Genomic DNA, 14743 nt, shown 5'->3' on the forward strand with positions numbered 1-14743 from the left:
AGGAACTGACGGTCGAATATATGCCATCTCACTCAAGCCTTACCTATCTCTTCTCCAATGCTCATGTCTTGCTTTTGTTTCAAATAATGAATGAATAATATTACCCTTGTTTTGTTAGAATACAAAAGCCTTTATTGTCATTGTATTTGCAAACAATGACTTTTGCGCTGCTGTTGATGCGATATAACACAACAATAGTACAAATAGCACAAATAGCTAAAATAGCTAAAATGTTTTTGTAGAATGTTTGTTGGTGTGATAAAGATGAATGCTTGCTGTATACAAAATATGAGGATAACTGCCAACCATACAATATTTGTTGGTGTGTATCCAGTGGGATTACAGGAAGCATGCTGAATGGAGGGTGCTGAAGCATAAATAAGGCATGATCTGACTGAATGATCATTCCTGAGCTAACTAGTTTTTTTTTGTATGATTACACAGAATTCAATAGAAATGAAACAAGACTATATCATTGTTTATATAACAAAGTACATAATGTATCATGCACAATGATGGTTCATGTCCAAAGAAAGCACACCACACAACACACCAAAATATTAAAAAAAAGGATCCTGTTTACGGATACATGGCTGACATGTATGCCTGCGATTCAGACGATAATTGTGAAACACTCTTCTAATGCCCCTGAATAATTATATCAGTGTTATAAGTCATGATTGTTCTCCTTGAATAATGTAAAGCTAACATGGCTGCAGAATTTACACTCAGGACTTTCAGGACTCCTCTTTGGAGTAATCAGGAAATCTTGTAGAGAGGATTTAGTCAACTAAAACAATAGTTGTCCAAACGCCTGTACTACACCATGTTTCTAAATAAAACTATTACTGCCAAGCACACAATGCAGTTGCATGATTTTTGTAAGTGTGCCACACCTGCACTAGTCAATTTGGCAGAATGTTGAGTGTCAAGAATTATGTTCCCTGCTTTGGAACATGTCAATGCACATGATTGAATAGTTTAACCCACTAAACCAATTAAACCCATTTAAATGCCTTAAAAGTATAGAGAAAGAATAATGAAAACAGCAACCACCATAACATATTTAAAACGTTTGGCAATATGAATTGAGATAAAAATGCATGATTTTACATAAAATGATATGGCAGTAACCTGTCTGCAGATATCCTTAAGGTGGCCCTTAAACACAGGTACATGGATCCTCATGGAAGTGAAGAATCACCTTCACCTTTGACATCATATCATCACTGCAGCACTGGCTCTCCTCCTGCTCTGAGCTCTTAAGGGAGGGGGACTCGCTCTATCCCTGGGCTCATCAGAAAGGCCAAGTGACCTGCCATTTTGTGAACACAGGCCAAACACACAGCGCCACCTTGCTCCCTACCATCAACCTGTAGAACACAAATATAGAAACATAATGACTATATCATCTACCATCAACCTGTAAAACACAAATATAGAAACATAATGACTATATCATCTACCATCAACCTGTAAAACACAAATATAGAAACATAATGACTATATCATCTACCATCATGCATGTACAGATTACCCATTTGCCCCTGTTAACCGAATAATAATGGTGACTAGTTTATATTTTGTAAATTTGGTAAATTTCCAATCATACAGTATTTTTCATATATTACTGTTCCAGAATCTCATAATGTCACATGAATATTACACACACAAACATGCAATGTCATGCCAGGATTGTCACACACATGAATGGAACGATGCTCACATATGTGATAGGGAGTCTGTGCATGGAAAGGCGGGTGTCTGTATTCACAGGATTGGAGCATCCTTTAGAGCATTGAGGCGCAGGACTCTCTGCTGAAACTGTAGTCAACTTTGACCTCAGGAAGCACTCCTGCAAAAATAAAACACATGCATTACGTGGCATCCTTGCAACATCCAATTCAGTTAAAGCACTATTTTGCAGGAATTTATTGACTATGAATAAACAGTGTATATTAGGCCCTATTTTCCCACATTTTTACGAGGGCCAAACCGAGAGAAATCGGTCCAGTATTAAGTTAGAATGCTATAAGCAGCAACTGCAAAACGGCTATACAATGTCATCCCATGGGGAAAACATCTGAGTCAAAGTAAAGCGTGAGTTACTTCTCATGTCATGTTTATATGGTTGATAGTATATGGTTGAAATGACAAGACTAGTCCAATTTGAGCCCAACATGTTTTAAACATTGAAACTGTCAAAATGTTCCATTCCTTGTTCTCTGAAGAAATAACTTGTTTGCAAATCCGTGTGCACGGTTTACAAATCTGTGGGCACGGATTACGAATCCAAGAGCACAGTTTATAAACAGAGAGTAAAGATTTACACATGACTCTTTTTCTACTCAGCTGACCCTAATGGGGCTCCGTATGTATCCACCTTCATACAGGGAGACCCAAATAACCCAAGAACAGCAGCAGATGTGGATGCATGCCCCATATAATTACATTATATAGCCGTTTCGCACTTGCAGGTTATAGCATTCTAACTCAATATCGGACTGATTTTATTTTTTATTTTTGTCCTTTTGGACCCAAAATGATTGGAAAATAGGGCCTAGGTTTAAAAGTGCAGTTTAAGTTGTATTGACAACTTTAGCCCTGGTCGAACAATCAGTATGACCCATGGATATTTATGAAAAGCAAAATAATAGAAATGGATAGACAGACTAACTCCTGCACGGGCGAGGATATCGGTGATGGTTCTGGTCATGAAGAGAGTCCTCTTTGCTTGGGTAACTGCCATATATAAGAGATTCCACTCATCATCTTCAACAAGGCTTTGATTCCCTAAAGATAACAAACACCCCCACAAAGAGTTGAATAGAATATTTCATATGCATTGTACATTATTTACAGAGCTGTTTTCTTGACTTAAAATGAACATATGTATACCTACATTCTCCACTAAACCTGCACATACTGTCATGACTTTGAACTTCTGTCGTCACGACTTTTGTCATTGGCGACATCTAGTGGCCTAAAGACTTGTTTTATTATTTTCCTTTGTCCTCCTGTGCCACACCTGACGTATATTATTGTTATCTATCAATTACCCTTGTAGCTAGAGTATAAAAACCCTGTATTAACTTGTCATGTCATCGCGACGTTTGCTCAGACACTCCTGTCCCGTGTGAACACTACTCCCAAGTGAGAATTCTCCTGTGCTGGGTTTTGCGTGGTTCTCGCCACGTTTCGCTGTTTCTCTAACAGCGGTCTCTGGAACTCTTTATTCTTTTTCTCCCGTGGGTGAGCTAAAGCTACATTTTCGTTAGCTTCCTTTGTTAGGCCTTTTGCCATTCTGACTGTTCTTTTGTGCATTGGATTACCACCTTTTGGAAACTACTTTTGCGTTTGGATTATTCCCTGTTGGAGATCTTCTGTGCTTTGTGTTCCACTTCTCATTTTTGCTGTCGACGTCTTCCCTTCCTTTTATTGACTGTTTGACGAAAAACTAATAAATCAAACTTTTGAGTTTATCTCTGCGTCTGGGTCCTCACTAGCCTACTGGGTTAGTCACTGGTTACCACGCCAGCGACCTGGGTTCGCATCCCGATCCCGCTAACCTAACAGAACGTCGCGATCATTATGGACCTAGCAGAGCAAATGTCCAGAATCGAGCAGATGTTCCAGGCCTTAACTTTAGACCTACAGTCAAGCCACACCCGTCTGGACCAGCACGAGCAAGCATTAGTGCAGCACAAGGAAGCAGCGGCTCGCCAGCAGGAGGAGGTCAATCGTCAGCAGGCAGAGCTGGCGTCTCAGCGTGAGAATATGGCCCACCAGCAGGCACTGCTTACGTCCCAGCAGGACAGCATGACTCGCCAGCAGGAGGACCTTGGCCGCCAAAGGGCAGATATTGCATGCCAGCAGGAGGGTTTACTACGCCACAACCAGCACCTGCAACAACTGGACCAGAGAGGCGCTGCACAGCATCTACCTGATGCTCCTGTCCCACATTCCTCTGCAGAACCCCGGGTTTCCCAGCCACCACGCTATGACGGCGAAAAGGGGGGTTGTCGAGGCTTCCTAACCCAATGCGACCTGATCTTCGAGCTCCAGCCCCGGGCTTTTTCCTCTGACCGCCTCCGCGTGGCTTACATTATCACTCTCCTAACAGGCAAGGCCCTGAAATGGGCTACTGCAGTCTGGGCAAAGCAGGGCTCAGTCTGCTCGTCCTTTGGGGATTTCCAGCAGGAGATGTTAATGGTCTTTGACCAGTCAACGACTGGGCCAGACACTGCCAAGCAGCTGATGACCATTCGGCAGGGGAGGCGTTCGGTGTCGGACTACGCCATAGAGTTCCGCACTCTCGCAGAGGAGAGTGGATGGAACGAGAAGTCTTTGGCAACAGCCTTTCACCACGGGTTGTCGGACGCTCTGAAGGATGGCTTGGCCTCAATCGGGTGCCCCACTGAGCTAGAGCCTCTGATTTCCCACGCCGTGCGTTTGGACAACCGTATGAGCGAGCGCCGTGGGGACCAGGGGGTCTCTTGGGTCCTACCGTCAGGCTCTTGGAGGTCCAAGTCGAGTGAGGATCCTGAGCCTATGCAGTTGGGAGGGACCAGACTGTCAGCCCGAGAGAAGGAACGGCGGATGCGTGAGGGTCTCTGCCTGTACTGTGGCGAAACAGGTCATCTCCGATCCTCATGTCCCGAGCTCTCGGGAAAAGGGGTCGTCCGTCCAACCAGGGGAGGGTTGTGACGGGCGCAACCCTTTCCTCCCAGTCTCCTGACCAGGCGGTGTATCTCCCCATCTCCATCTCCTGGGGGGAGAATGAACATTCATGCAGGGCTCTGATAGACTCCGGGGCGGCAGGGAACTTCATTGACCGGGGTCTCGCACAGAGGCTCAAGATCCCTCTGGTTCCCCTTGAAACGCCGCTTGCCGTCACTGCCCTGGATGGGCGAGCTCTGGGGGATGGAAATGTGACTCGGGTCACATCAAAGGTGAGGCTACAATTGGGAGACCATCGTGAGGAGATCTCCTTGAACCTGATTCGTTCCCCGGATTTTCCAGTGGTCTTGGGGTTCCCGTGGCTCAACTGCCACAACCCCCATCTTGACTGGGTGACAGGCCGCATCCTCGAGTGGGGTCCTACCTGCCACGCCACCTGCCTCTTCAGCGATTCTCCTCACTGCCTTCCCGAGCCTCCTGATCCTGCTGAACTCTCTCTGGTGCCGGCGGAGTACCTGGATCTGCAAGAGGTCTTCAGCAAGAGTCGGGCCTCGTCACTTCCCCCTCACCGGCCATACGACTGCTCTATCGAGCTGCAACCCGACACCAGTCCTACCAAGGGGCGGATTTTCTCCCTTTCCCGTCCAGAAAGGAAGGCCATGGACGAGTACATCAGGGATGCCCTAGCATCGGGCTTCATCCGTCCGTCCACTTCCCCTGCTGGAGCGGGGTTTTTCTTCGTGGGCAAGAAGGATGGATCTCTGAGGCCCTGTATCGATTACCGGAGCCTAAACAAGATAACCATCCGTAACCGTTACCCCCTGCCACTGATGTCCACAGCGTTTGACCTCCTTCAGGGCGCTAGGATTTTTACTAAACTGGACCTGCGAAGCGCCTACCACCTGATCCGCATCCGGAAGGGGGACGAGTGGAAGACGGCATTCAACACCCCGACGGGGCACTACGAATACCAGGTGATGCCCTTTGGCCTTACTAATGCCCCAGCCGTCTTCCAGGCTTTAATCAATGACTGTCTCCGGGACATGATTAACCACTTTGTTTTTGTGTACCTGGACGATATCTTGATTTTTTCCAAGTCTCTGCAGGATCATCGCCTACACGTCCGACGAGTTCTCCAGAGACTCCTTCAGAACCACTTATTCGTTAAACCCCAGAAGTGCGAGTTCCACCGGCCTGAGGTCACCTTCCTGGGATACATCCTCAGAGAGGGCCAGATTGAGATGGACCAAAAGAAGACCAAGGCAGTGAGGGACTGGGAGGCCCCTAAGTCCGTTAAGGGTGTGCAGCAGTTTCTGGGGTTCGCAAATTTTTATAGAAGGTTCATCCGAGGTTTCAGCTCTATTGCAGAACCCATCTCCGCCCTTACCAAGAAGGGTCGGGGTCCTTTTGTCTGGTCCCCTAAGGCAGAGAAGGCGTTTTGCGAACTGAAGACAAGGTTCTCTTCGGCCCCCATTCTCGTCCTTCCGGATCCGTCCCTGCCGTTCATTGTGGAGGTGGATGCCTCTGAGGTAGGGGTTGGGGCAATACTCTCCCAGAGGGCTCAGGATGGCAAGATCCACCCCTGCGCCTTCTTCTCCCACCGGCTGAGTCCTGCGGAATCCCGGTACGACGTGGGGGACCGGGAGTTGCTGGCCGTCAAGCTGGCGCTCGAGGAGTGGAGGCACTGGCTGGAGGGTGCTCAACATCCGTTCCTGGTGTGGACGGATCACAGGAATCTCGAGTACCTCCAGGTCGCCAAGCACCTCAACCCCCGACAGTCTCGATGGTCCCTGTTCTTTGGGCGGTTCGACTTCACCATCTCCTACCGTCCAGGCTCGAAGAACGCCAAACCTGACGCCTTGTCCCGGCAGTTCCCTTCCGCTAGCCAGGACGAAGAGGAGAGGTGCGTCATTCCTTCCTCCCGGATCGTGGCGTCTATCCGCTGGGGAATTGAGGACAAGGTCCGACGGGCACAACAGGACGAACCCAACCCGGGTCCAGAGAGGCCCGGCCTCCTCTTTGTTCCGCGAGGCGTACGGTCTCAGGTACTCCAGTGGGGCCATGCTTCGCGCCTCACAGCACACCCTGGGGCCCGACGGACTTTGGAGTTTGTGCAGAGACATTTCTGGTGGCCTGGCATGGCCGAGAATGTCAAGTCCTTTGTCGGGGCCTGCGCTGTCTGTGCACGAAGCAAGAACCCTCACCAGCGGCCTCAGGGATTGCTTCACCCCCTCCCCATCCCACACCGGCCATGGTCGCACATCTCCATGGATTTCGTGACGGGTCTTCCTGTGTCGGAGGGTAACACGGTAATTCTTGTCATCGTAGACAGATTTTCTAAAGCCTGTCGCTTTGTGCCGTTACCCAAGCTACCATCGGCACTTGAAACGGCAAAACTCACTTTTAACTTTGTCTTTCGAGTGTTTGGTCTCCCACAGGATATTGTGTCCGACCGCGGTCCCCAGTTCTGCTCCAGGGTGTGGCGGGCCTTCTGCAAAATGATTGGGGCGACTGCCAGTCTCTCCTCGGGCTTCCATCCCCAGTCTAACGGACAGACAGAGAGGATGAACCAGGAGCTCGAGACCACCCTGAGGGCACTGGTGGCAGACAACGCGTCCTCCTGGAGCTCTTTTCTTCCGTGGGCAGAATATGCCCACAACACCCTCCAGTCTTCTGCCACTAACCTGTCTCCTTTTCAGTGCCAGTTCGGGTTCCAGCCTCCCTTGTTTGCAGAGCAGGAGGAGGACGTTGGGGTGCCCTCTGTCCAGCACTTCATGAGAAGGTGTAGACGGACCTGGAGGAAGGCCCGGCAGAACCTGGTCCGCACCGCGAGGGCCACACAGTCCCAGGCCAACCGGCGCCGGAGACCTGCTCCATCCTTCCGTCCAGGGCAGAGGGTGTGGTTATCTGCACGGGACATCCCCTTGCGAGTGGAGTCTCGCAAGCTGGCTCCCAGGTTTATCGGTCCATTCAAGATCGTCCGGAGGATCAACCCGGTGACCTACAAGCTCCAGCTTCCTCGCACCCTGAGGATCAACCCCTCTTTCCATGTGTCCCTGCTGCGACCCCTTCTCACCTCTCCTCTGGCTCCGGCTGCCAGGCCCCCTCCCACCCCCCGCATCGTGGGTGGACAGCCCGCCTTCACAGTTCGCCGGTTGCTGGACTCCCGTCGGGTTGGGCGCGGGTTACAGTACCTGGTGGACTGGGAGGGTTATAACGCAGAGGAGCGCTCTTGGGTTCCGGCCCGGAACATTTTTGATGACTCACTCATCAAAGACTTTCACCATGAGCACCCTGATCGCCCAGGGGTCGTCGGGAGACGCCCCTAAAGGGGGGGGTACTGTCATGACTTTGAACTTCTGTCGTCACGACTTTTGTCATTGGCGACATCTAGTGGCCTAAAGACTTGTTTTATTATTTTCCTTTGTCCTCCTGTGCCACACCTGACGTATATTATTGTTATCTATCAATTACCCTTGTAGCTAGAGTATAAAAACCCTGTATTAACTTGTCATGTCATCGCGACGTTTGCTCAGACACTCCTGTCCCGTGTGAACACTACTCCCAAGTGAGAATTCTCCTGTGCTGGGTTTTGCGTGGTTCTCGCCACGTTTCGCTGTTTCTCTAACAGCGGTCTCTGGAACTCTTTATTCTTTTTCTCCCGTGGGTGAGCTAAAGCTACATTTTCGTTAGCTTCCTTTGTTAGGCCTTTTGCCATTCTGACTGTTCTTTTGTGCATTGGATTACCACCTTTTGGAAACTACTTTTGCGTTTGGATTATTCCCTGTTGGAGATCTTCTGTGCTTTGTGTTCCACTTCTCATTTTTGCTGTCGACGTCTTCCCTTCCTTTTATTGACTGTTTGACGAAAAACTAATAAATCAAACTTTTGAGTTTATCTCTGCGTCTGGGTCCTCACTAGCCTACTGGGTTAGTCACTGGTTACCACGCCAGCGACCTGGGTTCGCATCCCGATCCCGCTAACCTAACACATACAAGCAAAGAAATGCACATTTGCAAATTCACACACCACTCGCTAAATTAAACTAACCTCCATGTTCCTTAGCTAGTAAGGCCTGGAGTGCTTTGAAATCATCGATGATGACAACGGTATCAAATTCCAGTCCGTTGGCCTTATGCACTGTGCTCAGGATAAAATCTGAGAGGAGCAGTAGGATTAGAGAACGAAAAGGAGCAATTAGAATATACACCTTTACACACTATAATCCTCTATGTTAATGAAAATATAAACCTATACACAATATAATCCTCTCTGAGAATATACACCTATACACAATATAATCCTCTCTGAGAATATACACCTATACACAATATAATCATCAATGAGAATATACACCAGTGTTAATTTCGTTGAGGAGGAGCTCAACACCAATCTTTGCTGAGAGAAAGAGAAGGACATAGCACAGGGGTAATTTCTAAGTTCAAATCGCAGTACAGTAGAGGAGGATCACAGTAGAGCAAACTCCTGAGAGAGGGAGGGGTTAGTCCATAATCAGTGATCCTGGGGACTCTGGCACTCTCTGATGGATGCACAAGATGGTGAATAAGGCCTCTTCTCTTGTCTTTCCCATTCTCTATCTATAACTTTCCCTATTTACCTGCATCATGCTGACTTGTCTGGTGCCTCAGAGGGATGCGCTTGAGTAGGTCTGGAATCCGCTCTCCATACTTCTCCACCACAGCAATCTTCCATGACAGGCCATCTTCCTGTTCCTCAGTGATCTTAGCATACTGACACAGACCATCATACCCTTTCAGGTTTCCCACACCGCCTTTATTGAATCGAAGAATGAAAGGGTCTTCTATCTGTAAATCTAGCAGAGGTTATAGGCGGTGAGGAAGGACACATCAGTGGTGCTGATCAATGGAAATCAATAAAGATGATATTTCACATGATGAAAAGTTGGTAAAGCCCATTTGAACCTTATGAAAGTACCTGTATGAGATTTTCACACAGGAAAGTGAAACTTACTCAGCCCAAAATCTCTTTGTTTCAGAGCCCAGATGGCATGAATTGTACTCAAGCCGAATGCCTCGAATCCCTAAAACAGAGGCAAGCACATCTTATTCCAGGTGAGAGTCTTGACAGGTTATACTGTACATGTTCAGTGGACAGAATAAAAAGATCATTTTTAAAGATGTTAAAAGATCAACACATTGGATAGTGAACGTGTTTATTAACACCGTTACTATAGCAATAGCCACGCTGCAAAATTAAGCACAGGTGGAGGCGTTGCCAAGATGGCTGTAGTTGTGGCAACACGTTACTCAATAAAGTGCACCCTAGTGGTGATATCCTCATAGTATCTCCTAAATTATTTCTAAAGAGAGCGAAGGCCATTATGATCAGTTGATCTGAGTTGGTTGACTCACGCCTATAATGTGAATGCAGCTGGTGTTTTCAGGGTTTATAAGCCTCACTGCCTCATTGAAGATGGAGAAGTTTGTGCGGCTGAGAACAGCCAGCCTCCCATCAGCTCCACCCACACCGGTCCGAAACCTGTGCCACATCTCAGTATCCTGTTCTGGCACAGAACCTTTTACACGCACACACACAGTTTATTTATCCACATGTAAACCATAGCAGAAAAATGTGTCTGTGTTTGTTTTTATAAGTGTACCTCTCTGGCCTCCTCCAACCAGTGTCTCCCTAACTCTTTTGCCGACTTCAAGTATTGTTGCACCAACATAGGCGATCTCAGGACCAAATCTGAAACTCTGAGAAAGCAATCATCTCATCTCAGTAAAGTTAATCGTAAGTGTATGTACGTGTGTATTACTGGAAGTGTATTGTAAGTGAGTCTGGTACCTGTGTCAGGTAGTAGTTGTGTGTGTGTGGAATCATGTCAAAGTTGTTGATTGCTCCTCTGAAGCTATAAATATGTTGGTGAGGGTCTCCCACCAAGATCTTTGCACATTGTTTAGACATCAAGATGTCCATGGCAACTAGTGGAGATAGGGGAGTGATAATATAGTCTTTAGATTGATTTTGCAGTGGTCCTTAAACTTGATCTAATCCTAAAAGAGTTCCCAAACTAGATTGATGACATTAGCTAAATCTTGTGCCACATTGGACAAGATTGTAAAATTCTGCATAGCAAAAAAGCAATAGAAAAAAAAATATTTTGTACTTCCTTGTCTCCAGACCGCCAGATGGCGCTTTACTGTCGAAACCCCTTGCGCGTAGCCGAGTAGGGTTCCGACTGCGTCCTGCAAGACGGGGGCGTGTATTTTGAGGAGGCGTGTATTGTAAGGAGGGCGTGTATTTAGTCGGCCTTGATTGGTCTGATTCACAACGGCGTCTGGCGTCACACATAGCCTCGTGCAGAGCCATAATCTATTTGACATTTGCGGCTCGAACGTACTCCGGAGATTTCACGAACTGGTCAACAGCAGTTAGCAGACAGCATAAAGATAGCATATTGCCTCGATTGATTTGGTAAGTGGACTGCATTATCAGTCAGAGATCGTATACTGTCATTGTTCTTGGTGTAGTTCTACTTTAAATTGTATGTACACTCACAGCGTAATAATGTGTCGTCAATCCAATCACAAATTGGCTGCGTTTTTGGGATGTCCCTGCTAACTTTTCCTTTATGATGATATTGCTTAAGCTTAACAGTTGTTGCTTTTCATGTTACCTATTTAATTGTTAAGTACCGCGTTTGATGCCGTGTTTGTTTTGTCGCAATATACTCTCACTGGTTTGTATTGATTTGATAATCATCATTTCGCCGTGTTACCGATTTGAAGTTGTCATCCCATGGCTATGTGGTTAGCCGCTAACTAGTAGGAGCGGGAAAGGATCTGCACACTGCTTGCAAAGGACTTAATTAGATCAAAGATGCCTGAGGAAGAGCTGTCTGTTTGTGTGAGCCATGTAACAGCATCTATGTCACACCTGCGCTTACATTGTATACACTTGCATTTATCTATAGGGTTGGTTTAGTTAATTACACATTGGATGCCTAAGAGCTGACTTAAACTGTAAATTTGGTTGAATTGTTTGTGCAGCAGAAATTACTTTTTGTCTTTTCAGATCCATCCAACAGTTTGCAAACATGGATCTCTGATGCAGCCAGTGTGGTTGGGAGATTCTTACGGGTGCCAAGTTTGTAGAAAAGTTGGCGATTACCCAGCCATGGTTGCACCGGTTCAAATACATGACAGAACAGCCATATCTCACAATGGTAATTGAAAGTTTAATGCATGTCACTAATGTTTTATATTCTATGTTCTTTATGCTTTTATCAAACTCATAACATATCAATTAGCTTGTGATGTAGTGAACAAGGAATACTAAGTTAATATTTTCTAATTTACTTTTCTGTTCCTTTTTGGAAGGCTACAAAATCTATAGGTGCCAACACAACTGTGCCAACACAAGATCTCCACACTACCACTGTGTGTGCTCAACCATTACTGGCAGCAAAACTTCATGCATAAAGCACCTGTAGACCTGCCCTGGCATGAGGACACCACCTCCATCTCAAGGCCTCAGCACGCCGAGCCCAATGCCAGCCATGCACCCACCACCTCCATCTCAAGGTTTTGACCAAGGTAAGAAGTTATGTTTCTTATATACACCTATTGCTGTAATATTACTTTATATACACATCTTTTGCAGCTATTACAGCTGTAACTCATCTGGGAAGGCTCTCCGACAAAGTGTAGGACGTGTGTGTTGTACATGTCTGTATCAGTATGTTAATGTTTTACGCTGTGTGTGTGAATGTGTCTGAGCGAGTGTAAATTTGTGTACAAGCATATTAATTTACTGCACTGTGTGTGTGTGTGTGTGTGTGTGTGTGTGTGTGTGTGTGTTTGTGTGTGTGTGTGATAGGCACCTACACCTTTCAAAAAACGCTGGCCTGACGACCAGGAGGTTGGAATTTTGGAGGTATGTCACAATAACTGCCATAGACTGTACCATATTTGAAAGCTTTTTGGATATGCTGTTCTTTACAAACATGGCAGAACATGACTGAAAGGCCCTGATCATACATACACTGCTAAGCTCCTGTTTCACTGCTTTCAGTGCCTATGATATTGAATTCCAAAACCCTAGTGCAGAACTTTGCAAAGCCTGTTTGCATTCCCCCACCAGCTCTTCACCCTTTGACAAACTGCCACCTGTTTGTTTCCACAGTTGCCGGAGGAAGTGATGAGAGAGATTTTTTTCATGGTGGTATTGGAAGATGGTTATTCCGCCATCCTGCTGCTGGCTATGACCTGCCAAAAGATGAATGCCGTTGAAATGGAGCAGATTGGCTCCAAGCCACCGGGAGAGGTATCGAACGGCATTGGCCATTTCTGAGTGCCACAATCTGCAATGCCGCCAACTGTACAAAGACAGCGGGCCTGGCTACAGGGGGAACGGCCAGCGGGGAGTCCTCCAGGGCTTTTATGCAACTGACGACTTTCCCGGCTATTGTAGTTGGGATTGCCACCTGAATGATGGGGGGGAGTGGGATATAAATGAGTAAAAAGTGTGTGTCTCTCTCTCTCTCTCTCTCTCTGGGCCCACGAAATATTGTAGAAGGGGCCCCTGCGAGATGTTTGGCTGCCCCCCCCCCCCCCCCCCCACACACACACACACATCTGCTCTGCCTCTGGGTCCCAATTCTGGGGGCCCTCTTCTCCGTCCCCTTGTGTTAACTTACCTGCCAATGCCTCTTGTGTTTCCCATTTTTAATAATAATTTTATACCTTAATGTTATTGCACATATTTTGTATTTACTTTTTTATTTACTTTAAATGCTTTTTCTGTATAATAAAAAAATGTAGCCTACCCTTATGGCCTGAGTCATGTTTCCCTTACTAAGAATTCCCTATCGTATGCATAAGTATTGTCTGTAAACAATACAAGTGGAATAGGGGCGAAAATGTACAATTCGAAGGCTTGTATCCTTTAAGTAACTTTACTTTGTACCTCTGTAAAGCCAAGTATATGCATTTGACATCACAGTTATCAGTAAATGCAAATTCGGTTTCTCTTCATTACTCTTTGGTCAGCCTGACATTTTCAGAGTAAATTCCAATCAATATTTTTGTGAATATTTAGAGCCAGAATTTAAATGACACTGCCCATGAGCAAAATGTTACACTAACTTTTTAACTCCACTGTTACAGTAAATTGACTCCATCCCGTAGCCTACAAACACCAGGCAATATCTGGACTTACAGAAGTTAACTGAAATATTGAAACCCCATTTTGTGTACCTATGGTGTGGCAGGCTGTGTAGCTGTATGGCAAAGATAACTACCTTTTATAGGTTTTGACAAAAACGTAACAGCTTCGTAACAGAAGAGTTAACGATGTTGTTGCTCAACAAGACAACTGCTGGAGCTCCAATAAAGTTGCTTACAAATAAACTCCAACATCAGACTAAGGAAGAACGGGGCAAACTTCAGTGGAAATCCCATTGTCATTGTGACACCGTACTCAACAATACAAGGAAAAATATTTCGTTAGTTTTTACCGTCTCTGTGCTACGTTGGAAAATTACTCCCCGACTTCAGTAGGAAATCACAATCCTACGTATTACGTTATCACGCTGAGATTGGTCAGTCGTTGTATAGGCGTGTATTTTACACGAGGGGCGCGTCTTTGTACACGGGGCGTGTCTTGGCAGGAGGACGCAGGACGCAGTCGGACCCTATTGCAATGATCTTACCGAGAATTTATACCCAAGTTGTCACCTCGTGACGTATAACGTGACGTTGATGATATATATTGCCGTGCTCACGTCAGTCATGGCCTTTCGTTTTCTTGCTGAGAACAGATTATTATCTCTACTGTGGTTGCGGAACAGCTAACTTCGGAGTATATCTCCAACAGCTGGCTTCCACAGCGGTCTGGCGCTAAGTAAACTAGCATTCCTCAACATGTGTTGCCCACACCCCGGCATCATCACGTACAATAAAGTTTATTTCCCTGTTAACGCTCCCAACGCGGTTACATCAGGTAAGTACTGGAGTGCTTCAGACCCACCACACCGGTCTAGCACTAACGCTGCTAGGTGAACTGTTGGCGCCCAGTC

General features: G+C 46.5%; 1 protein-coding gene across 1 annotated transcript; it reads right to left on the reverse strand.

The window, feature by feature from the left end:
* Nucleotides 1–1262: 1262 nt before the first annotated feature.
* LOC308361785 (F-box DNA helicase 1-like) lies at nucleotides 1263–10641 on the reverse strand (the record flags this gene model as incomplete). Its single annotated transcript, XM_080834225.1, has 9 exons — nucleotides 1263–1373; nucleotides 1727–1855; nucleotides 2678–2793; nucleotides 8731–8838; nucleotides 9299–9514; nucleotides 9673–9742; nucleotides 10074–10237; nucleotides 10322–10418; nucleotides 10510–10641. 9 exons carry the CDS (start codon nucleotides 10639–10641, stop codon nucleotides 1263–1265), a joined length of 1143 nt encoding a protein of 380 aa, XP_080690351.1.
* Nucleotides 10642–14743: the final 4102 nt, after the last annotated feature.

The sequence above is a fragment of the Sprattus sprattus genome (genome assembly GCF_963457725.1).
Source record: "Sprattus sprattus genome assembly, chromosome: 3".
In the NCBI taxonomy this organism is placed as follows: Eukaryota; Metazoa; Chordata; class Actinopteri; order Clupeiformes; family Clupeidae; genus Sprattus; species Sprattus sprattus.